The sequence below is a fragment of the Rhinoraja longicauda genome, chromosome 11, assembly GCF_053455715.1.
Source record: "Rhinoraja longicauda isolate Sanriku21f chromosome 11, sRhiLon1.1, whole genome shotgun sequence".
NCBI classification, from domain to species: Eukaryota; Metazoa; Chordata; class Chondrichthyes; order Rajiformes; family Arhynchobatidae; genus Rhinoraja; species Rhinoraja longicauda.
Window position 1 is genome coordinate 34,684,081 of NC_135963.1, and position 26,043 is coordinate 34,710,123.

The window sequence follows — 26,043 nt, forward strand, 5'->3', positions numbered from 1 at the left end:
GCGTACGATCTTTATAGACTATATCACAGGATAAGGGCACTTTCCCCAAAAACATTTAAGCATAGAACATTTTGAACACTTGAAAACTAACACAAAGATTTTGTATAGTCTACTAAATACTATGCAACCTAGATTACTTATGATCTTAACTCCGTAGTTGAATATGTTCGAGAAGATGTACTCAACTTTCCAGGATTAAGAGGGATACTCAGTGACTTTCTGTGGTGTTTCAAAACATACCCAAATTCCTCTCTCCTTGTATTCATGCAGTCTTCAATTCCCCCCATCCCTTTCTGTTTAAATATTGTTATAATCTGTAATACAGGTTATTCTATATTGAATACCAATCAATGCGTATTTTGGCCAGAGTTACCAAAAAACTACCCCCAACAACATAAACTAGTTTCCCCACTGGTCTTGCCGAGCTTCCAGTAAATAACTATGCACTAGACCAGCAATATGATTGCATGCAGCTTATGTTCTCCCATATCAGGTCATGGCAGGACAGTGCGGGAGATCGGGTCAAAAGGTCTATCTATCTATAGCAAGTCCTGGTTGATTACTTCCATGCAAATTAATTGGGCTACTCTTATGGGTATTAATTGGTCATATGGGCTCTCTTATGGTATTCAGCCCTCTGTGACTGGTTATCCATTCCTTCTACCGAAATCTACAAAATAAAAATCTACCTACATTGTAGGGAATCTTAGAACCAATAAATAAACTGTCGTGCTGAATTTATTACTTATGTTTTTAAAAACATGATCGCATCACACAAAATCTTGAAGGGTAGTAGGCAGGTAGGTTAGATGATGTGGCTTGTTTAAAGACCTAATTTACCTGTTAATCTTGCTGAACAGTTCTGAAGAGGGAGTTTAATCCAATTTACATTTTGATTGAGTTTATCATTTACGTCTGCCCACTCCACTACATATCCTTGGACTGCCACTGGTGGTTTTACTGGTTCCATCCATTCAATTAGGAGCCAATTATTCTCAGAATACATAGTGGAGATGTTTCTTGCTGGAGGAAGATCTATCCATTTGAAGAAATAAAAGTCAGTAAATTAAGACATGAGTAAAGCACTAAGGTTTTTATAAGTACAGGTTTCTTTTGAAGGTATTAGACAAGAACATGCAGAGATTGACTGGGTGATGCAGTTTACAGGCAAGGGTTAATATAGCAAGCAGGAGGCTTTTAAAGGTGAGATTGGAAGAATTAATCAACAGCATATTCCTCATTAGAGTAAAGGGCAAGGCCGGCAGGCTTAGGGAATCCTGGTAATTGAAGGGTATTGAGACTCCAGACATTTATAAAAAGACATGCGTCAGATGTAGGCAGCTGGGATTAAGTGAGGAATATAAGAAATGTAGAAGCATATTTAGAACATACAACAGTACAGCTCAGGAATAGGCCCTTCAGCCCACAAAGGGCAGATTAGAGGTCAGCACAGGATTGTGTGTGTAAAATCATGTCTCATTAATTTGATAGATTTAGCTTTTGAACAGTTCACCAAGAGGATTGACATAGTCCATATAGACTTTAGAGAGGCCTTTGACAAGGTCCCACATGGTCGACTAGACCTGTAAGTTAGATCACTTGGAATCCAGGGTGAGCTAACCAACTGTATTCAAACTTGGCTCAATGGAAGGAATCAGAGAGTGATGGTAGAGGATTGGTTTTCTGACTGGTGGTCTGCTATCAGTGATGACCCTCATGGATCAGTGCGGGCTCCACTGTTGTTTGTAATCTCTGATGATTTGGATGACAATGTAATGAATATAGTTAATACATTTGCAGATGATCAGAATTAGTGGTATTGTGGACAATGAGGAGGGCTATCCAAGTTTACAAAAGGATCTGGATAAATGAGAAAAGGTGCAAAGAAATGATAGATGGAATTTAACTCTGACAAGTGTAAGGTGATGCATTTTAGTAAATCAAACCGAGCTTACATTTGCACAGCAAATGGGAGGGCCTTGGAGAATAATAGAGCAGAGAGATATTAGAGAGAGAGAGATCTAGGGATACAGGCATATAACATATAACATATAACAACTACAGCATGGAAACAGGCCTGTCCGGCCCTACCAGTCCACGCCGACCATTCTCCCTGACCTAGTCTCATCTACCTGCACTCAGACCATAACCCTCTAATCCCCTCCTATCCATATACCTATCCAATTTACTCTTAAATAATAAAATCGAGCCAACCTCCACCACTTCCACCGGAAGCCCATTCCATACAGCCACCACCCTCTGAGTAAAGAAGTTCCCCCTCATGTTACCCCTAAACCTTTGTCCCTCAATTCTGAAGCTATGTCCCCTTGTTGGAATCTTCCCCACTCTCAAAGGGAAAAGCCTACCCACGTCAACTCTGTCCGTCCCTCTCAAAATTTAAAAAACCTCTATCAAGTCCCCCCTCAACCTTCTACGCTCCAAAGAATAAAGACCCAACCTGTTCAACCTCTCTCTGTAGCCTAAGTGCTGAAACCCAGGCAACATTCTAGTAAATCTCCTCTGTACCCTCTCCATTTTGTCGACATCCTTCCTATAATTTGGCGACCAGAACTGCACACCATACTCCAGATTCGGCCTCACCAATGCCCTGTACAATTTTAACATTACATCCCAAGTTCTATACTCGATGCTCTCATTTATAAAGGCAAGCATACCAAACGCCTTCTTCACCACCCTATCCACATGAGATTCCACCTTCAGGGAACAATGCAGTTATTCCCAGATCCCTCTGTTCCACTGCATTCCTCAATTCCCTACCATTTACCCTGTACGTCCTATTTTGATTTGTCCTACCAAAATGCAGCACCTCACACTTATCAGCATTAAACTCCATCTGCCATCTTTCAGCCCACCCTTCCAAAAGGCCCAAGTCTCTCTGTAGACTTTGAAAATCTACCACACTATCAACTACTCCACCTATCTTAGTATCATCTGCATATTTACTAATCCAATTTGCCACACCATCATCCAGATCATTAATGTAAATGACAAACAACAGTGGACCCAACACAGATCCTTGGGGTACTCCACTAGACACTGGCCTCCAACCTGACATACAATTGTCAACCGTTACCCTCTGGTATCTCCCATTCAGCCATTGTTGAATCCATCTTGCAACCTCACTATTAATACCCAACGATTTAACCTTCTTAATCAACCTTCCATGTGGAACCTTGTCAAATGCCTTACTGAAGTCCATATAAACAACATCCACAGCCTTGCCCTTATCAATTTCCCTGGTAACCTCTTCAAAAAATTCAAGAAGATTAGTCAAACATGACCTTCCAGGCACAAATCCATATAATTCCCTAAAAGTCATAACATGGTGATGAAGAATGCTCTTGGCAAGTTTGCCTTCATCAGTAAGGGAATTGACAACAGGATAGGTACAAAATGATGGAGTAACTCAGTGGGGCAAGTAGAGTATCTGGAGAAAAGGAATAGCTGGCATTCGGGTTGAGACCCTTCTTCAGACTGAGAATCAGGGGAGAGGGAAACAAGAGGTATGAAAAGGTTCAGAACAAATTGAATTGGTGATCATGCTATAGCTGTTTAAGATGTTGGTGAGATCACATTTGGAGTATTATGGATAGTTTTGTTCACTCTGCTAAGAGGAAACATGTTATTGAGCGGGAAAGGGTACAGAAAAGATTCTGTTCTTAAAGTGACACACCAGATTTTCCAGAAATGTAGTGAAAACAGAGACATTTTGTTTTACCTCTGAGAGACGATAGGTGGAGTTCAGTTGGTGGAGAACTGCCCCTGCAGTTGTAAACAGACACTGTGATGACACAGCCTGTCCTGGGAATGTCCCCCGTGTACCAGGTCTTCTTAGTCTGCTGTATCCAAATGGTTGTGTTATTCTTTATGCTTTCTTGTAGAGTTATGTTGTACCCCAAGACTCTTCCTCTGACTTCAAATACCTTGAGAGGCTATAACAATAATAAGTGATATAGTAATATTTCCCCAAGAATTCAATTGAAGCAACAAATACCATCAAATATGATTTCCTCTCTCCAACCATCACCAATACTATTCTGATAGCCACACTTTGAAGCTATTGCATACTTGTTATTTCTTTCTTTCACTGACTGCTTTGGATTAGTGGATATATTAATTTTTCTTCACTATATGGAGAGGCGTGGGAGAATAGAACACTCCTTCTGCTTATGTACTAGCCTATTCTCATTCACTTCCAATCAGTTACTGTGATGTAACATCCTGAATCAAAACTCCTAGTGATCTTGACTTATGTGATGTGTGAGGGAAAAACTGGTTTAATAAAGCAAATGGCCTCCTTTTTCTTTTTTTTTTCCTGTTCCTACTTATAAACACACAACCCTTTGCAGTCACTGGCACAATGAAAAACTGTATTTTCACAAGTTTATACTGTAGAACAGTGACAGATAGAGACACAAGAGATTGCAGATGCTGGACTCTTCAGCAAAATACAAAGTGCTAGAGGAACAGCAGGTCAGGCAGCACCTTGGGAGGGAACGGACAGATGACATTTCAGGTCGGGACCTATCTTCAGACAGATATGACTAGGGAACTGAAAGCTGGAAAAGAGAGGTGGGGCGGCAAGGCTGGTAAGTGATAGATGGGTACAGTTGAGCGCAGTTTGATTGTCAGATTGGTGGAGTAGGTGTAAATTAGAGGTGAAAAGGAGGGAAATGGGTATCAGATAAGGAGAGGAGTGAAAAATAAAGCCATAGAATCAGGGTTTAAATCAACCTCTACCTTGCGAGTGTGAATTTAATCTGAAGCGACCTTAAAATCAAATAATAAGAATCTTGCTAATCTGATGTAGTCAAAAGTTATTTGTGCTAAATGGGCATTTTCCTCAACAACACCCCCCTCTTCTAATACATTATACAAGGTGTAATTCACCTTGGTGAGTTCAGGTGAGTTCCTGTGAGGGTACTCAGTACTCTAATCTTATTTCATTGCCATTCCCCGTATTTATGTACAAATTCTAATCCAGTGATGGTTAAGTTAAGACATTTTATTCTTACAAATATCAGCTTAATTAAACTTTTTTAGATTTACAATGGCATTCATACAACCATCAGTAGTTTGCAAGGGCCTTTAGAAGTAAGCCTGTGGATTGGTGGAGTCAGTTAATTTCAATGTTGGAGCAGGAAAGGGAGAATTGAAAAACTAGCCCGTGGATTGAGCGGGTGAACAAAATTAATTAAATAATTAATAAAAAAGATGGCAAGAATAGCGCTGTGGCCTTTTGGGACTGGCAGTGTGGAGGGGAAGTGCCGAGTGAAAGGCAAATGTGGGGCTTTCATTCACGAGTCTTTGGCGAGGAGGCTGAGCAGTGAAGGACAGGAGGTAACAGGACAGTCCTCAAGCGTAATTCTCCTCTGTTTTACTGTGGAAAAAGACATGAAGACTGGGGAACTTGGGACAGTCAATGGAAATGTCTTGAGGACAGTCAGTATTATGGACGAGGGGGTGCTAAACATCCTAAGGTGTATGAAGGTAGACAAATCTCATGGTCCTGATGAGTTATGTTTAGTTTAAAGATACACATGGAACCAGGCCATTCGGCCCACCTAATCTGCACCGACCAGCCAACATGCATACATTAGTTCTATCCTACACACGAGGGATAATTTACAGAAGCCAATTAGTACAACAACCTGCGCATCTTTCGAGTACCCGGAGAAAACCAACTCGATCACAGGGAGAATGTACAAACGTCATAGAGGTAGCACCCATAGTCAGGATAGAAGCCAGGTCTCTGGCGCCATAAGGCAGCAACTCTACCGCTGCACCCTGTATCTGAGGACACTTTGGGAAGCTAGAGAAGAATTTACAGGCCGAGGTATATAAATCATCATTGGATATGGATGAGGTGCTGGAAGATTGGAGGGTGGCTAATATTGTGCCTCCATTTAAGAAGAGATGCATGGAAAAGCCTGGGCACTATAGACAGTGAGCCTAGCATGGTTTTGAATGTGGGAGATCATGTCTCATGAATCTGACTGAGTTTTTTTTAAGATGTGACCAAAAAGGTTGATCAGTGCTAGGCCCATTGTTGTTTGTGTTTTACATCAACAATTTGGATGAGAATGTACAAGGCATGATAAGTAAGTGCAGATTACACTAAAGTAGGTGGTATCATAGATAGTGAAGAAAGTTATTAACAATTACAGCAGGATCTTGATCTGTTGGCAAGTGGGTTGAGGAATGGTTAATGGACTTTACTGCAGAGAAGTGTGAGATGTATTTTGAGAGAGAGAGAGAGCGAGAAGAAATACAGCGTGGAAACAGGCCCATCGATCACTTGTAGTTCTATCCATCTCTCCCATGCTATACACTAGAGGCAATTTACAGAAGCCAATTAACTATACAATGTACGTCTTTAGAATGCGAGAGGAAACCAGAGCACCTATAGACAATAGACAACAGACAATAGGTGCAGGAGGAGGCCATTCGGCTCTTCGAGCCAGCACCGCCATTCAATGTGATCATGGCTGATCATTCTCAATCAGTACCCTGTTCCTGCCTTCTCCCCATACCCCCTGACTCCGCTATCCTTAAGAGCTCTATCTAGTTCTCTCTTGAATGCATTCAGAGAATTGGCCTCCACTGCCTTCTGAGGCAGAGAATTCCACGTGGAATTCCTGATTTCCTAAAGGAAATCCACGTGGTCACAGGGAGAACGTGCAAACTCCGCGTCAGGATCGAACCCAGGTCTCTGGCGTTGTGAGGCAGCAACACTATTGCTGCACCACTGTACTGCCCATTGGGAAGTTAAGCAAGGGCAGGATCTTTACAGTGAATGGCAGGGCTCCTGCCATAGTAAAGCAGAGGGATCTGAAATATTAATGATGTTTATTTTCCAGTTGCTGCCTGACCTGCTGGATATTTCCAACAGTTTCTGTTTATATCTCAAAAATGATTCCAAGGTATTTAACAAAAGGCAAAGCTGAACTGAAGCAAACTTTATGAATTAACTTATTTTGATGTAATAACGTTCGCCATGGAGACACGTGGAGGCAACAGAATTATTGTGAAACTAATTTTCATTTTCAGAGCTAATCCCCTCAAGATCACCTTTTCCTCATGCTTACTTGAACGTTGAATTAGAAGTCTCTTACCTTCCAGAAGAGAGTGACTCTTGGGTTGTTTGGATCTGATAGGTCCATGGTATACCAGGCATCTAGTTGCCCAATGGGTGCTGTGTAAGGAAAGTAAGGAAGCTGCTGTAATTAAATGTCCATGATTGTGCAGACCCTACTGATTGTATTATTCTCCAACCCAGTTGTCTCTTGCTGCACCAATTAGGTGCAATAGAGTACAATACCATCAAGAGATCCAATGCGCAGGCACGAACTAGATTCCAAAATTATGCATTGGTTTTCTTTTTAAGTAATAGTGACTTTGGGGGCGGAGTTGTAACTGGTGGTGGAATTACATTAGAGGTGACGGAAATATCGGAGGATGATGTCTTGCGTGCGGAGGCTGGTGTGTGAAATGCGAGGACCAGGGGGACTTATCTTTGTTCCGCCTGGGGTAGGGGGAGCGGGAACACAACTACAGGGCACAGTGGAGACATGGGTGAGTCTATGACAGGGGAGAAACCATATTTGCTAAAGGACAAAAACATCTCAGATGTCCTAGAATTGAAAGCCTCTTCTTGGGAGCAGGTGCAGCGGAGACGGAGAAATTGAGAGTAGGGGATAGAGTTTTTGCAAGAGCCAGGGTGTGAGGAGTTGTAGTCCAGATAACTGGGAGTCGGTAGGTTTGAAGTAAACATTAGTTGATATTCTGTCCCCTGTGATGGAGACAGAGATCAAGAAGGTTGAGAGGGGTGTCAGAGATAGTCCAAGTGAATTTGAGGGCAGTGTGGAAGTTCGTGGTAAAGTTAATGAAACCTACAAGTTCTGCATGGGTGCAGGGGATAGCCCCAATGCAGTCGTCGATGTGGCGGTAAAGAGTTGGGGGATAGTGCCAGCATATATTGGGAACAAGGATTGTTCGCGTAACCGACCTGTGAATCATAAGGTGGGAACTGGCTGGAGTTTTTGTAGAAATCTTCAACCTCTTATTATTGCGGTCTGAGGGTCCCATCTGTTTTAAAAGGGCATCAATAAAACCAGTGCCAAAGAAGAGCATGGTGACATGCCTCAACGACTACCAACCGTCTGTGAAGATGTCGTGCTTTGAGAGGTTGGTTATGGTGCATATCAACCCCTACAATAGGATGGATATGGACCCACTACAATTTGCTTACCGCCACAATAGATCAATGGGGGATGTGAAGTCGCTGGCTCTCCACCTTGCACTGGACCAGATTGTCATTCATCAACTAAGAGTAATCGTTCAACACCATCATCCCCTCCAAACTCATTACCAAACTCAGGGAACTGGGTCTCTGTGCATCCCTTTGCAACTGGAATCTCGACTTCCTCATAAACCAGAACACAATCGGTACAAATTGGCAACAACGCTTCCTCCTCGATAACCATTAGCACAGGGGCACCTCAAGGCTGTGTGCTCAGTCCCTCGCTCTACTCAGTCTATGCCCATGATAGATAGAGTTGCACTTCCAATTCTATCTTTAAATTCGCTAATGCCACCACTGTTGTTGGACAAATGATCATTGGATAAATGATGAGTCAGAATATAGGAGGGAGATCGGTTGTCTTTAGAGACTTCAGAGAAATAACACATGGAAACAGGCCCTTTGGCCCACCGAGTCTGTACCAAACACCCCATACACCAACACTACCCACACACTAGGGACAATTTACAACTTACTAACTTACAAGCCTGTACATCTTTGGAGTGTGGGAGGAAATCGGAGCACCCGGAGAAAACCACACAGTCACAGGAGAACGTACAAACTACAGACAGCATCCGTAGTCAGGATTAAACCTGGGTCTCTGGTGCTGTAAGGCAGCAACTCTACCGCTGCGCAACTATGCCATCTGATTGTTTTTCTGGCACTATTCAATCTTGTTTATAACATCATTAAGATCAAGGAGCTAATTGTTCACTTTGGACTCTTGACTTGAATGCCCAGGAACAAAAAGTGGTGGACACTGCCTGGTCCATCATGAGTACTGTCATCCCCAACACTGAAGGGATCTATTGGAGGTGCTGCCACATAAAGGAACAACACCACCCTGGGCACACTCTTATTTCTCTTCTGCCATCAGGGAGAATGTATACGAGTCTGAAAACCTACAAACCTACCTATTCAACACTACAAACACCAGATAAAATTTGAACTATGAACTATCTTAGTTGCACTTGGGAGTGCTAATTGAACAATTACTGCCTTGACCCCCTAACAGCATTGATGTACAGATCCATCTCATGGTCCAAGTCCATAACTACGTGAAAATGGCAACAAATGTAGGGTGGCACAGTGGCATCTAATCCTCTTGTCCCGAGTAAGTCCCATTCAATATTGGGGAAGTTAAAGTCACCAATTACAACAACCCTGTGGTTCTTGCATCCTTCCACCATATGTCTACATATCTGTTCCTATTGGCTATTGGGTGGCCTATAATATAATCCATTAGCAGGTGCTCCTTTCTTATTTTTGAGCCAACCCACAATGCCCCAGTATACGTGCCCTCCAGTATGTCCTCTGAGTACCACCATGCCATTTTCCCTGATTAGCAAAGCAACTCCTCCACCTCTTCTACCCCACTCTTTATCTCATCTGAAACATCGATACCAGGCAGGCTCAGCTGCCAGTCATGTCCCTCTCACAACCAAGTTTCCATGTTGGCCACAACATCATAATTACAAGCACTGATCCAGGTCCTATTCATCAGCTTTACCCACAATACTCCTTGCATTGATGTAAACACATTTCAGCTCTTCATTATCCCCCATATTCATGAACCTCTCCCTGCCAGTCCCTCCTTTGAGACTTGCTTGTCACAATCTCTGATTTCTCATCAGGCCTCCCATTTACAGATCTGCTGCTCTGGTTCCCACCTCCCTGTCTTTCTAGTTTAAAACCTCTAGCAGAGCTTCAGGTTAAATCAATTCAATGGAAACCAAGAGTCAAAACCGGAGAAGCTTCCTACTCTGCGGGGATCAATAACACATACTTACCCATTATGACAAAAAAAACTACTGCATACTTGTATTCTATTCTTGTATGTGAGTGGGTCATCATGGTTAAATTAAGAATGGCTACTTTCAAGAGATGGCATGACAAATTCAAACGCCACGTCGGCCGAGTCACACTGTACCTGCCTCTGGTGTCCTGGTTACAAATGAAGAGCTCCAGTCACTCCACAGACCTTGGGTTCGACGAAACTTGGAACGAATCTTGAACACATACTCCCCAAAATGCTCCAAAGCAGACATGGTGCAACTTGTTGAATTGACTATGAATTTCTGAAATCAAACCAGAGAATCTTTCAGTGGGTGAAAGGTTAAGGTCACCATGATTGCTGATCTCTCGAGTCACAACTATCTGCTGTGAAACTCTCATTTTGATTAAAAGGATATGACCCAATATGGAGTTCTCTATTCACAGAATAGTGTTCATTCACAGTGTGTGTTCAGAGTTGATGGGAAATTCTGAAATGCTGTCTAAGCAGTAAGGTCCCTAAAATAGTGGGTATTGGCTTACAGGTGCTATCCTCACCAATATTGTGTCAGGTTTTACTTCCTTGAGGCTAATTGCCAGGTAAACCCAAGCATCAGCCTTTAATAAGTGACAGGGACAGGCATTTATAATCTGAAAACTGAGGTTATATGTTATGCATGTCTAGGAAATTCCAGCCATCGTGATACCGCATCATGTGTACATTTTATCCACTACGCCACTAAATATCAGGATTGAAAATTAAATGAACCGCTGAATAGATTAGTGGCTCTCAGCTCTCAATCCAATACATTAACATTTGCTTAAGATTAGAATATCTCATGTCTTATCAGTCATGTGAAATAGTAATACATAATTGACATATAGTTGAAATCTGGGCTTCCACAGGTTCTTTGGAATTCATTAATCTGATTTATATGGGCACGACCTCAAAGGGCATGTTTTACATGGGCACGACCTCAATGGGCATGTTTTACATGGGCACCACCTCAATTCAAGTGCCTATGATAGGAAGGGGACGAAGAATGTACCACCTGAATGAGCAGAAAACCCAGGGGAGGATTGAAAACTTAAAAGCCTATCGTCCAAGTCTGGGGAAATGCTGATGAAAAGTTAGATATTCAAAAACAAGACTTTTGCAAGTTTTCAAATGAAAAGTATTGCAAGTGAAACAAATACAGTTAAATGTTACCTGTTCCCATTTGCTGCTGTTTGTAATTTGAAACTGGATTTCAAACCACTCTGCATTCTGTTCCTCTTTCCAGTACATTGTGCAAACGAAGAGTGTACTGCCACTACATTCTATTCGACTGATGTTGGGAGAATAGGGTTTCGCTGAAAAAAAAAAAGATTGCACCAATAGTTACTGCTCTGATACCAATATATTGATTTATGAACAAGACCAAGCACTAATTTTGTTTTAAGAAGCAACAACATTACATAAAGGCTTATAAGGCAAAATGGAATTATGGATATTAAATGCTTATTGAGTATTCAATAAAAATAATTTTCATCTACTTTGCCAATAATATTAACAGAGATTATACACTATTAATGTCATCATTGTAGCTGCCTTTGTCCTGGGAGCATTCCCTCCACAGTGACTCCACTGAGCCGATTCCCCTGCTGTCTAGCTTCTGAGTCCCCATGAAATCATTTCACTTCAAGGAAAGGATATCTGCATACGAGTGCGTCTTTGCACTTCAATATCCGCACCATGTTTGTAGTGATGGCAAAACTACTTCAGAAGACTCCCTGAACAAACTGGTTCATATTAGATCAAATGATCACAGAATAGTAGCTAATGAACAAGACATTTGACAATAATAAAATTTGACCATTCAACCAGACCCACAGGTTCACCACAGCATCCTGTTGCTTCTTAAACAAAGGTCCATTTCTTGCCCTGAGGCTCAGTGCAGTGCCTGATCAATTTTTACATTATGAACTTTCTTACAAGAGTCTTGCACTTTGCCAATTAGAATGTGTGGGAAATATATCTGAAGTGTAGTTCTGGAATTACATTTTCTATACACTTTCTACATTTCATAAAACATAAAACATAAAACATTATGGCACTGGAACAGACCCTTCAGCTCACAATATCTGTATCGAACATGTTGCCAGGATAAATTACTATCTGTTGCATGTAATCTATATCCCCTCCATTCCCTGCACACCCATGTGCCTATCTAAAAGACTTTTAAAAACCAGTATCATCTTTGCCTCCACCACCAGCCCCTTGGCAGCATAGAAGTTTCGTATCTCTACCTTCATCAGATCCCACTTTTGTCAATTAATGAATGATCCACGATTTTCTCTGGTTGATGTTTGGGGCAACTTAAACCATAGTCTTGCTGATAAAATCCATTACTTTCCCAGACATAGCACAATGCTGAAACACTCAGCCATGCATTTACTTTAACTGTGCTTCACCAAGCACAGTTTAGTCCCATTTTCCATAATCACAACCTAATCTAAAACCTCTACTGTCTATCTCCTCACTGACAACAATCTACAAATGCATCCTGTATAAAGTCTTCACATTTTCACCGTCACACTCCCTTCCTATCCTCCTATCTCTTGATTTCCAATTTTCTTTCATCCTAGGACCCTCTGAGAACTCAGCTCTGATCTTCAGTAAAATCTGTTCCCTTTGACCCATCACTGATTATTGTGCTCAAAGAACACAAAACTGCAGATGCTGAAAATCAAAGGTTTACAAACAGAAAAAGATGAAAATACTCAGCAGATCACGCAAAATCTGTGGAACAAGAATTTGAGCCTTGGACAATTTACTAGAACTATAAAAAAACTATTACATACCAATTCCATCCAGTGTGAAGGTGATGACTGCTGAAGATCGATTTCCTAGCTGGTTCGAGGCCGTAACCCAAGCCAAATAAGTAGAGAACAGATCAAAGCTGTGGCCAAATTCACAAGCAAAGCCCAGTCTTTGGTGGCTTTGTGTCTTTCTGGGTCTTGTGCATTTTCCAGTTGATAGTTCTGCAGATGCAGCTGAGGCGATAAAATTGTGTGACTCATTGCTGAACCTGAACGAAATGCAATCGTGATTGTTTAAACTAAACGAAATCTTTGATTTAGATTGTCATTTTATGCATCAAGAAACAAATCAGCCATCACAATAACTAAAGAGTTCGAATTTTTCAAAATAATGTCATTGTAAATTGTAAAAATATTTTTTGTTAAAGTATTTTCCATCCACACAACTGATATCTGCTGAAATGCAAGCTTTAAAATGCAGCTGCAAGTTTTACCATGATTCAAAATGGACAGAGAGACAAGCTTGTGAAGTGTGTCTGGAAACTGAACAGTAACAGAAACTGTGATCTAATAGCTAGTATCGCACTCCAATGTTTGAGGGAGAAAAAGTTGCCTATACTGACAACTGCCTATACTGGAAACTGTCATTTATGAGCACCGGGATGAAAAGTTTGCGGGAATTTCATTATATAAATTGTTGCAGGAGAATAGGGTGTTTTGCCAAAGAGAATGACTAAGAGGAGACAATTCTATGCTGCAAGGCAAAAGATAATAATAAACAAGAAGCAAGGACACAAACTGAGCTATGGAGGAAGAGTAGCAGTGGAATTTATTTTCAGTTGATCTTGGAAAGAAAGTCCTTCTGTGTCTCAATGACCCAGGGTCCTATAGGAAACAATCTCCCTTCAATGTGCTAATTGGGACAAGGAGAAGAGGGGAAACAGCATGAAAGAATTTGTGGGAATCCAAAATCAAGATTGAATCATGAAACTGTCAGAACTGGATATCTGGAAGAATTCATAGAATATTTTCCGCAATGGAAATTAAATCAATGTAGCAGATTATTTTGTGGGCTATTTTTATACATTCATCAGAAGAATAAACTTCAAAGCAGATTGCAGAAAGCAAAATCCTCCAATGCTTTCTTTTGTACACATACTTGTCTCTTCGCATTCAGTTAAACGTTTAAAGGAAGCATTGTGTTGAATATGCAGAAGCATCTTACCGCAATACAGTTTTCGTGCTGATGTATGTGTCATGTCCTGCATCCCAGGTACACATTACATCACCAACCCGACCCTTCTGAATGCATTTCAGGTTTTGGGGCTGATCTGGAGGATCTGAAATCATAGAATTTAGAATTTGTGATGCAGTTATTTCCTAAAATTTCTCAGCATGCTTATTTCATGCATCATGATATCAAATGTGCTGCATGCAATACATTTGTAAAAGGCAATGATTTGCAGGCATGAAAGTTATTTCTTGCCAGTAAAGTTGTATAAAGAGACATAAAGAGACGTAAAGAGACAAAGGAAAATTTCACTATCGGAAGAACAGATCAGTTCAATTAATATTTTCAATTAAAAAGGCAAAGTTAAAGATTTTGATGCAAGAACAAAAGTAGATGCGGCAAGGTGGTACAGCAGTATAGTTTCCGCCTTACAGAGCTTGCAGCGCCAAAGACCAGGGTTCAATCCCAACTATAGGTGCTGTTTGTACGGAGTTTGTACGTTCTCCCCGTGACTGCATGGGTTTTCTCCGAGATCTTCGGTTTCCTCCCATACTCCAAAGACGTACAGGTTTGTGGGTTAACTGATTTGGTAAAAGTGTAAATTGTCCTTAGTGTGTGAGGGATTGTGTTAATGTGCTGGGATCGCTGATCGGTGTGGACTCGGTGGGCTGAAGGGCCTGTTTCCGTGCTACATCTCTAAACTAAACTCAACTAAAAAAAGTAGACCTAATAATCATTCAAAAAATCTTTTAGCATTGCATCTGGGAGAAGAGGGCAAAGGAGCAAAAATAAAAGTGAGTGAGACAAAGACGTCACGAGAAGAGAGTCCACCATTCTTGCACTGAGATTTGTGCTGGCAACCTCTGCAACAGGGGTGGGATGTCAAGGACTGGGCTCTTCAGGCACTCAGGCAGTACAGCATGGAAAAGTAATTGAACTGTGTTCCCATTATACCATTATCTTGTGAAACTTGACCATGTTATAATAATTAATTTAAAAACTGAGAAATGAAATAATTAGTCTATGTACTCAAGAAGTAACCAGTTAAATAAAAACTACTTACTGCCAGCTTTAATATCAATTCCGCAGATCAAATATTCAGTGTTACACTGAAGTTTACATGCAAAAGTGGACTTGGGGTTTTCAATCTTTGGAATGTGTGCAGCAATTGCATTGGCAGAGATCTGTATTGCAACAAGCCGCCTAGTATTGTTTTCAATAATATAAAGTTGACGGGCTGTACACTGATCGTGAGATGATCCCTTTAAGATGCATGATATGTTAATGCTGGATCCAAGTCTGACTACTGATGCAGGGCTGACTTGCATTTCCCCATGAGCACAGGATTCTGGAAAGAGATAATGGTTTTGAAATCATGTATTAAACCCAATTAGTTTGAAAACAGCAGCAAACACAGTGATACAGAGAAGCATTCCTTCTCTCTCCATTCCTCCCCCATCCTGGTCATCTTGTTATTTGCACTGTTCGTATCCCTTCATTATCACCTCCTCCACAGCCAACATTGGTCATCGGTGCCGGCTGTGATTTGTTCTGTACTTTTTCATAGTCTAGTTTCCCTCTCCCCTGGCTCATAGTCAGTGAAAGTGAACTCACCTCTGGGTATCCCAATGTAGGAACTATTTTGCAGTGCTTGGGTTTCTACATTAATTGGTCTCTGTAAGATTGCCCATAGATTGTAGGGAATTGACGAGAAAGTGATCGGCATGGACTTGTTGGGCTGGAGGGCTTGTTTCCATGCTGTATCTCTAAAGTATGCATTTTCTGATTTTTCTGTTCTTATTCGAACGACTGTGACCTGCTGCACACAAGAACTTTCAGGAGAATAGGATTTGGTACTGCATTAATGCTACTGAAATATGAGAACCATCCAATACTCCGTCTAGTTAATACCCAATGTTCTGAACATTGAATTTTCCAATTTAAGGTAACCTCTAACAGCACCCCTCTCCTTTCTCTCCCCCCCCCCCCCCATCCCCCACCAGTGCCCCACCTAGACTTGCACCTATTTTATCCCTCCTCTTCCATCTACATTCCTTCCTCTGGCTTCACAATTCACAACTCCTCGATCCCTTTGTCTCGCACCTATAGCCTGCAATGCTTTGACTCCTATAGCCTGCAATGCTTTGACTCCTCGCTTCTTCCTTCTCCCCACCCCATGCCCCCCACAGTAGGTCTGCAGAAAGCCCTGAACACGAAACGTCACCCAACCATGATCTGCTGAGTCACTCCAGCACTTTGTGGGGTTTTTATGTAAATCAGCATGTGCAGTTTTCATGTTTTTGTCTGGGCTCCTGTTTATATTTTCATGGGGTTATTCTTGTTTATCTAAACTTAGCATTTGATGATGACATATGTTCAATAAAGAGTAACATTTTTCAAAAGGATTGGAGCTCAAACAGTTATGAACATATGCAATTAAAACAGTCTAATTTAAGCTTACCAGCTCTCCTAGACTTGCACAGCAAGATGATGATTAGATTAGTTACCCAACATGTTCCAACAAACTCCATCAAATAACACAAGAGTTTTGGTTGTAGACTCTACCTGAAAAGAAATTATATAACATTCTCAGTTCCACAGGTCAAGTCCGATCAATTTTTGCCATCACTATATCTTCTGCAAAGATCTTTCCTTATTTTTTTTCAGCCAGACAGATGTTAAATGAGAATGGGGCAGTATCAACCCAATTCCCAATACCCAGGATACCAAGCACCCCATCATTTAATCCTCTAGTTGACTTGGAGAAGCTTGAAGATGGAAGCAGAAATATCAGACTTGTTTTGGATTTTGTTGGCAAAGGCACATTGGTGGTGCAGAGTCAGAGTCATTGAACTATAGAGTGGTGCAGCACAGAAATAGGCCTTTCTGGCCAACTTGGCCATACTCACTAAGTTGCCTAGCCAAGCACCACTTGGCTGTGCCTGGACCATATCCCCTCAAACCTTTCCTTTACATCATCTTTCCTAATGATGTATATTTTTAAATGTCACAATTGTATCTGCCTCTATCATTTTGTCTAGTCATACAGCATGGAAACAGGCCCATTGGCCCAACTTGCCCACACTGACCAATATGTTCCATCTACACCAGTCCCACCTATGTGCATTTTCCCCATAAAGAATGTTAACCTTAAAACCATGTACCTGTGTAAATGTCCTCATTCCGTATGTGCACCAATCTGGACTGGTGACAGTCTAGAAGAAGTTGCCCTTTGGGTCTCATTTAAATCTTTCCCATTGGATCATTGTATTTAAATTCTGAAAAGAAAACAGTTTTCGTCAACCAACGTGCATGTGATCTAGTCAGGTGGTTTAATCTTATAACAACACACGAGACCCATGCTAGCCCCCAGGGGAATAGTACCATTGGTCCTGTTTACTCTCTCTTTATTTCCTAGTATTCCTGCAACCCATTTGTCCTCACACTCCTTTCATTCTTTTGTCTTCTACCTACATTAAGGTGTAATTAACAGTAACCTACCAGCATGTTTTTGGGAAGTAGGAAGAGGAGGGAACTCCAGAGTCATAGAGAGAACTCGCAACTTCTACACTGGTGATACCCAAGGTCAGGATCAAACCTTGGTCCCATGAACTGCGAGGCTAAATGTGCCATAACTGTGCCAGCCTGTTTAAAAGATGGCTGCAGCAAAAACCTCACAGGATGTTGCAGCTGGGCTTTATTTACCCAACACTCATAAGCTGGGTGCACATTTCAAACAGTCTGCTGATGGCAGATAGAACATTTCAGGGATTTCAATGTGAATCCCTTTGGTGCAAAAAAAAAAGCAAAAACCCCAGGTGCCGATGGAGACAATAGCTGAGAATTTCTGGCTGGCTTTTAATAAAAATCACAAAGGGCAAGCCCCAAACGGTCTACTTTTGTATCCAATGAACAACTCTTGGCTACCATCATAACTGGTAAAAGGGTGAGCGGACAATTGAAGAGGAAATCAAGAATCGGAGGACATAGGTTTAAGATGAGAGGGGAAAGATTTAATGGAAATCTAAGGGCTACCTTTTCATTTAGATAGTAATGGATGTGTTGGATGAACTGCCAGAGGAGGTAGTTTAGGCAGGTAGTTTAGACAGCATTTCAAAGACACTTGGACTGGTACATGGTTAGGAAAGGGTTAGAAAGATATGGGCTAAATGTGTGAAAATGGGACCAGTTTAGATGGGGCATTTTGGTCAGGACTGTGACGTTTCAGGTAGAGACTCTTCTCCTTGGGCAAGTCTCACCTGAAGGAGAATATTAATAGAGGGAAATTGATTGGGTCTCTGTTGGAGGAAGAAACAGAGGACCTTGTGCCCATTCTGCCAGGTTTAGCATTCAGTGGGATTTAATTACTTACAGAACAGTTAGGGAAAACGTATCTGGTGGATAATACAATCAAATTCAATAATAGGTCTGAAAAGGAGAAACACAATATTATTGCCAATATTCTAGAGTCTACAAATTTGTGAAGCAGAGAATCGTGGCAACAGATAGTTACTGTGTTGAAATACAATAAAATAAAATACGAAATAGCTCAATAAATGAATTGCAGATGTGTGTGGCCTAAGATCGAGAGCCTAATTAACAAATTAAGCAACAAAAGAGACTTAGCACCGTACTAGTGGAAAGAAAATACAAAAATGCAAAGAATAGAGTAAAACCAGGAAGATGACAGAGACAGAAAAACAAAAAGTAATAAATACAAATTAAAGGGAATACAAGGGATCATGAGAGAGTTATCAAAATTAACAAAAAATGTCTTACAATTTCCTCAGAACGAATTGCATTGTAGAAAACCAGATGCAAGTAATATTGCAAGTGAAAATATAGAAATGGCAGTTTTGAATAATTACTTTGTGACGACCTTCACTGTAGAGCAAGGTGACAATATATCTAACACTTCAGAAAAATTAAATTAATCAACAATGTGAAGTCATTAAGTTTAAACTTAAACAGATCAATAACCAGGACCCAATGTTGCTAAAAGCAAATTAATGGAAATCTAAAGTTAAAATAGAAAACGTTACACTCAGCAAGTTAGGCACTGTTTTAGATTATTGACCTTACTACAAAACTGTGAAAAGGTGGTTTCTAACCCAGGCATTAAAGAGAACTGCTATTGTAGACGTGTTAATAATAATCTTCCACTTGAATCAATGATCTTCAGACTTCAGGAAGTGTGGGAGTATATGCCCCAATCAGCATCAACAGTGCCCTACTGGAAATGGTTGAGAGTTTCAAGATCCTTGGGGATAATATTACCAACAATCTGTCATGGACCAAGCATATGGATGCGCCAGCCAAGGCGGCACTCCAATGCCTCCAATTCCCGCGGGAACTGAGGAAATTCAGCATGTCTCCAACGAGTCTTACAGACTTCCACAGATGCACCACAGAAAGCACATTGTTAGGTTGCATCACTGCTTGGTTTGGGAACTGTCCAAGAAAGCAAGAAATTGCAGAAAGTTGTCGATATAGCCCACTTCAGCACACAGACCAGACTTCACATCATTGATTCCATCTACACTTTACCTGGCCCCTTTTTGCCTTTCCAATTTGCCACTTGCTATATATATTCCTCAAAAGCCCTGTCTGATTTCATCATCTTAAACCTTTTTGACCAAATTTCCAACCTCTTTGGTACAAGGTTCCCTTACTTTGTCATCCTTATCCCTCCTCACTGGAACATGCCGGACCTGAACTTTGATTAACTGGCCTTAAATGAATCCCATGTGTCATGGACCCGCCCAATAAAAACTATTCCTAATTTACTGTTCCTAGATCCTTCATAGTAATGTAAATTAGTATCTTCTTCAAAGGTCAGACTTATCCATAACAATCTCAAAATCTATGAGTTGTGATCACTATTCCCAAAACACTCTTCCACTGAATCACCAGTCACCTAGCCAGGCTCATTTTCCAATACTAGGTCATGTATGGACACTCCTCCTATCCACCTACAGGATACACCTAACAAATTCTGCCCGATCTGGGCCTTTTGCATTAAATAAGTTCCAGTCAATATTAAATGAATTATTAGCAGTGAACTGCAGATCCATGGTCTCGATGGATGGTAGCCCGTCCAATTTGTCCATTTATATTGGTGCAGCTGGGATTTTATGGAGCCATTTGAATCTTTAGCCAAAAGTAATAAATGCATCGGATCACAATCAGGTTGAAGTTTTGTCATCCCTGCTTACATTGTCTGAGATTGGTTAATGGAACTTGTCACTTTTTATTTTTAATCAAGAGGCAGTGTGAGAGGAAGAGGTGATGTCATGACATAATTTTGAATGTTTGCTTTGCAAATTGTTCAGTGAAAACCCATTTATTGCTCTGACAGTCTTAAACAGTGAAGAGAGATAAATGTTCTCGATCGACATCTAGCTCTTTAGAATCAAACCTAGTTTCTCCAGATACCCAACTTTTTAGAAGTTAGACTCTCCTAAATACAGCAATCATAGACAACCCTACATTACCAAGAACTGAACCTACTTTGAGACCTTTGTGAAAGGACACGTGGTCATCATTCTGGTGCTCAGGAATGACCATGTTGAAGCAAAGGTCAAGCCCAAATGGAGAGGAAAACAAATACTCATCCTATACCGAGCGGCACAATGGCCACCTTGACATGACAGTGGCAAACAAAAAGTAAGCTCCAACAGCATACAATGGGAGAAATATTATCAAAATGTTCACAGTGTTCGTTTTATGGTGATTCATCTCCCAGAGCACTAATGATTTTTTGTGTAGAACACGTAATAGCAAGTAATCCCAGTTCCACTGTAGTCCTCCAGAGTGTGTGTCTGTGTGTGCGCGTGTGAAACAATAGTCTCAGCACAGATCCCTGCAGAACATCATCAGAATAACACCACTACTGTTTGTGGGTGTATATATATATATATATATATATTCAGAGTCACTCAAGTCTTTGTATATAAGTTCTTTATTAGCAGATCACTAGCAGTACAGATGCTGGCTACCGTTACCTCCAGCTCCCACGATAGCCTGGTGACTAGCCATGCCAGTACCAGGGTAACGCAGTACAAAACCCGGCCTGGATTATAGACTGAATGTGCAACAGTAAAACCAGACATGGATCTACAACTACCCTCTTCAAATGCCAACTGGAGCTCATGGTACCCAAGGTCATTGTTTTGAGTCTATCTCTGGGAATCCGAGTGCAAAGTTACAATTCGTTTAGTGAGCTCACATGCATGGTCAAGGACAAACATTCTGAAATGTCCTTTCCTGATATTTGTCAGACTCTGCTCAGCTAGTGGTCTCTGTCTGTCAAAGAGCTTGGCTACTATTTATACTTTTAGCCACATCCTCAACAGTGTTAGAAGCATCACCTCCACCTCTCACAGTTTATACACCCTGAAGCTATTCAAACTGTCGGAGAGAAATGCCCTTCCCTCTGCCTTGCAGGGCAGAGAGCTGCACAACTGGAGACAGTAGATGTTAAACTGAGGAAGGCAAGGTCACCTGCTTATCCAGACTGAGCAGACAACACTGGGACCAAAATCAGAAAGTCTTCATACTTTATCCATCTTTCCACCTTGAATCACCTGCTCACCTCTCAATTCTCTGATTCACAAGGTGCAGATGATATGAATGTATACCCATTGCGATCTCCCTACTGCCAACACCCTCTCCCCCCTCCCCTCCACCCACAAATCCAAACATTGTATTTTTACCCCTTCAAATGCCAAACAACAATGCCCAATTTCATCCCACATGTTAAAGATGTTCAGGCTGGTATGTTAATTTGCTGCTGAAAATGTCCCCAGTTGGGCTTGAATGTTAAGAAAATCAGAATGAGAGATGGGAGTTGTTGGGTATTCAAAAGGAAAACAGGATAAGCGTAGAAGGGTGTTTGATGGTCAGACTGAATAACTTTCCGCATGAAAACTTATTCCCGTGATACCCCTTTGTTTCTTCTGCAATCACCTTAAATCTGTGTCCATTGGCTCTTGATGCCTCTGCCTGTTCTCTCTCTCTCCAGATCTTTCGCAATTTTGAACGTAACTATCAAATGACCTTTCTGCAGGCAACTACCTCAGTTTCTCCAGTCTGTGCAATTGAAATCCCTCCAACCCTGACACCATTCTCATAAGAAGGCGGCAAGAACAGGAAAGCAGAGTATTACCTGAATGGTGAACGATTAGGAGAAGGGGAGATGCAACGTGACCTGGGTGTCATGGCGCACCAGTCATTGAAAGCAAGCGTGCAGGTGCAGCAGGCAGTGAAGAAAGCGAATGATATGTTGGCATTCATAGCAAGAGGATTTGAGTTTAGGAGCAGGGAGGTTCTACTGCAGTTGTACAGGGCCTTGGTGAGACCGCACCTGGAGTATTGTGTGCAGTTTTGGTCTCCTAATCTGAGGAAAGATGTTCTTGCCTTAGAGGGAGTACAAAGAAGGTTCACCAGATTGATCCCTGGGATGGCAGGACTTTCATATGAAGAAAGACTGGATAGACGGGCTTGTACTCGCTGGAATTTAGAAGACTGAGGGGGGATCTTATAGAAACATATAAAATTCTTAAGGGGTTGGAGAGGCTAGATGCGGGAAGATTGTTCCCGATGTTGGGGGAGTCCAGAACCAGGGGTCACAGCTTAAGGATAAGGGGGAAATCTTTTAGGACCGAGATGAGAAAACATTTCTTCACACAGAGAGTGGTGAGTCTGTGGAATTCTCTGCCACAGAAGGTAGTTGAGGCCAGTTCATTGGCTATATTTAAGAGGGAGTTAGATGTGGCCCTTTTTGCTAAAGGGATCAGGGGGTATGGAGAGAAGGCAGGTACAGGTTACTGAGCTGGATAATCAGCCATGATCATATTGAATGGCGGTGCAGACTCGAAGGGCCGAATGGCCTACTCCTGCACCTATTTTCTATGTTTCTATGTTACAGGAGGGGGTGGAGGAGTGGGTGAGGGGGAGTGAGAGAAAGGAGGGGGCGAAGAAAGTGCTGTCTTTGGGGGCTAAAACATGAGCTGCACCAACAGCCGTGTCACCGGAACCTGCAGTGGGTGAAGAAGGGCTCGCTGGTGCACCTTGTGAGCCAGGAGTTGAATCAGAAGCTGTGGCACTGGACGGCCGGGGAGACGGTGGGAGCCGGAGATGGGCCGGCAGGCCTTTCCATTCAAATTCAGTTTGCATTTTATATTTGTTTTCTTTATGTTTCTAGCACTCGCAGGTGCTTCAAAGACACGGGAGGGGTGTCATTAGAGGGCCAGGATAGGCAGGAGCATGGCAGGGAGGGAGGAAGAACTGTTGGATTAAATTGCATTTATCTCAATACAAGTGGCCTGATGGGTCAGGTGGATGAACAAGGGCCATGGACAGGTATTTGCAAATGGGACATCACAGCCATTACGGAAATCTGGGTAAGGGAGTGACAGGACTGGCAGATGCAAGGTACAGGTGCTACTGGCAAGATAGAGGCGGGGGTAAAAGAGGAGGGGAATTGATCTACTTATTACAGAGAAGGTCATGCCAGCAGTCCAAGATGACATATCTGATGGTTCATCCAGTGAAGCTATAGGTGTGGGGCTGAGAAATAAAAAGGGGTGATCATCTGTTCGAGTGTACAAAAGGCCCCCAAATAGTCTTCGGGAATTAGGTGAGTGAAAGGAACGAGCTATCAGAGGAGGCTGTTACTATAACAGCATTTAAAAGACATTTGGACAGGTACATGGATAGGAAAGGTTCAGAGGAATATGGGTCAAATGCTGGCAACAGGGACTAGCATAGATGGGATATCTTGGACAGCATGGATGGGTTAGGCCAAAGTGTCTGAATCCATGCTCTTTGAATGCATGACTATAATTCTTCTAAAGATGTATAGTGCCTAGAGCTGGACACCTCACTCCAGGTGTAGCTGAACAAGATTTTACAGAGATTCAGCTGACTTCCTTGTTGTTGTATTCTGTGCCTCTGTTATAAAGAGCAGAAGCCTTTTTTCCCCCCAACATGTTTCTTAATTTGCCCATCCCTGGAATTACATGTGCAGGTTTGTTTCCAAATCACTCTACTTCTATTGCCATTTAAGAATTGGACCTTTTTTAATAACAATATCCTTTAGATATAGAAACATAGAAACATAGAAAATAGGTGCAGGAGTAGGCCATTCGGCCCTTCAAGCCTGCACCGCCATTCAATATGATCATGGCTGATCATCCAGCTCAGTAGCCTGTACCTGCCTTCTCTCCATACCCCCTGATCCCTTTAGCAAAAAGGGCCACATCTAACTCCCTCTTAAATATAGCCAATGAACTGGCCTCAACTACCTTCTGTGGCAGAGAATTCCACAGACTCACCACTCTCTGTGTGAAGAAATGTTTTCTCATCTCGGTCCTAAAAGACTTCCCCCTTATCCTTAAGCTGTGACCCCTGGTTCTGGACTCCCCCAACATCGGGAACAATCTTCCCGCATCTAGCCTCTCCAACCCCTTAAGAATTTTATATGTTTCTATAAGATCCCCCCTCAGTCTTCTAAATTCCAGCGAGTACAAGCCCAGTCTATCCAGTCTTTCCTCATATGCAAGTCCCGCCATCCCAGGGATTATTCTGGTGAACCTTCTCTGTACTCCCTCTAAGGCAAGAACGTCTTTCCTCAGGTTAGGAGACCAAAATTGCACACAATACTCCAGGTGCGGTCTCACCAAGGCCCTGTACAACTGCAGCAGAACCTCCCTGCTCCTAAACTCAAATCCTCTTGCTATGAATGCCAACATACCATTCGCTTTCTTCACTGCCTGCTGCACCTACATGCTTGCTTTCAATGACTGGTGCACCATGACACCCAGGTCACGTTGCATCTCCCCTTCTCCCAATCGGTCACCATTCAGGTAATACTCTGCTTTCCTGTTCTTGCCGCCAAAGTGGATAACCTCACATTTATCCACATTATATTGCATCTGCCATGCATTTGCCCACTCGCCTAATCTATCCAAGTCAATAGACAATAGACAATAGACAATAGGTGCAGGAGTAGGCCATTCAGCCCTTCGAGCCAGCACCGCCATTCAATGCGATCATGGCTGATCACTATCAATCAGTACCCCGTTCCTGCCTTCTCCCCATACCCCCTCACTCCGCTATCCTTAAGAGCTCTATCCAGCTCTCTCTTGAAAGCATCCAACGAACTGGCCTCCACTGCCTTCTGAGGCAGAGAATTCCACACCTTCACCACCCTCTGACTGAAAAAGTTCTTCCTCATCTCCGTTCTAAATGGCCTACCCCTTATTCTCAAACTGTGGCCCCTTGTTCTGGACTCCCCCAACATTGGGAACATGTTATCTGCCTCTAATGTGTCCAATCCCCTAATTATCTTATATGTTTCAATAAGATCCCCCCTCATCCTTCTAAATTCCAGTGTATACAAGCCCAATCGCTCCAGCCTTTCAACATACGACAGTCCCGCCATTCCGGGAATTAATCTAGTGAACCTACGCTGCACGCCCTCCATAGCAAGAATATCCTTCCTCAAATTTGGAGACCAAAACTGCACACAGTACTCCAGGTGCGGTCTCACCAGGGCCCGGTACAACTGTAGAAGGACCTCTTTGCTCCTATACTCAACTCCTCTTGTTACGAAGGCCAACATTCCATTGGCTTTCTTCACTGCCTGCTGAACCTGCATGCTTCCTTTCATTGACTGATGCACTAGGACACCCAGATCTCGTTGAACTCCCCCTCCTCCTAACTTGACACCATTCAGATAATAATCTGCCTTTCTATTCTTACTTCCAAAGTGAAGAACCTCACACTTATCTACATTAAACTGCATCTGCCATGTATCCGCCCACTCACACAACCTGTCCAGGTCACCCTGCAGCCTTATTGCATCTTCCTCACAATTCACACTACCCCCCAACTTAGTATCATCTGCAAA

At 42.1% G+C, this 26,043-nt stretch overlaps 1 protein-coding gene across 2 annotated transcripts in view; it reads right to left on the reverse strand.

Moving 5' to 3' along the window:
• The window catches only part of il12rb2 (interleukin 12 receptor, beta 2a), a 38,203-nt gene that overhangs the window by 8,377 nt on the left and 3,783 nt on the right, over nt 1–26,043 (reverse strand). The window contains exons 2-11 of one of the 2 annotated variants that reach the window (XM_078407987.1): nt 17,294–17,407; nt 16,591–16,694; nt 15,193–15,477; nt 14,124–14,238; nt 12,941–13,167; nt 11,307–11,449; nt 10,254–10,401; nt 7,137–7,216; nt 3,740–3,953; nt 841–1,035 (exon numbers count right to left, since the gene is read on the reverse strand). In XM_078407987.1, coding sequence (XP_078264113.1) covers nt 841–1,035; nt 3,740–3,953; nt 7,137–7,216; nt 10,254–10,401; nt 11,307–11,449; nt 12,941–13,167; nt 14,124–14,238; nt 15,193–15,477; nt 16,591–16,660 — 1,477 coding nt within the window. In that variant the 5' untranslated portion in view covers nt 16,661–16,694; nt 17,294–17,407. Of the gene's footprint in view, nt 1–840; nt 1,036–3,739; nt 3,954–7,136; nt 7,217–10,253; nt 10,402–11,306; nt 11,450–12,940; nt 13,168–14,123; nt 14,239–15,192; nt 15,478–16,590; nt 16,695–17,293; nt 17,408–26,043 lie in introns of those variants that run through there. The other variant, XM_078407988.1, reaches the window with a different exon arrangement.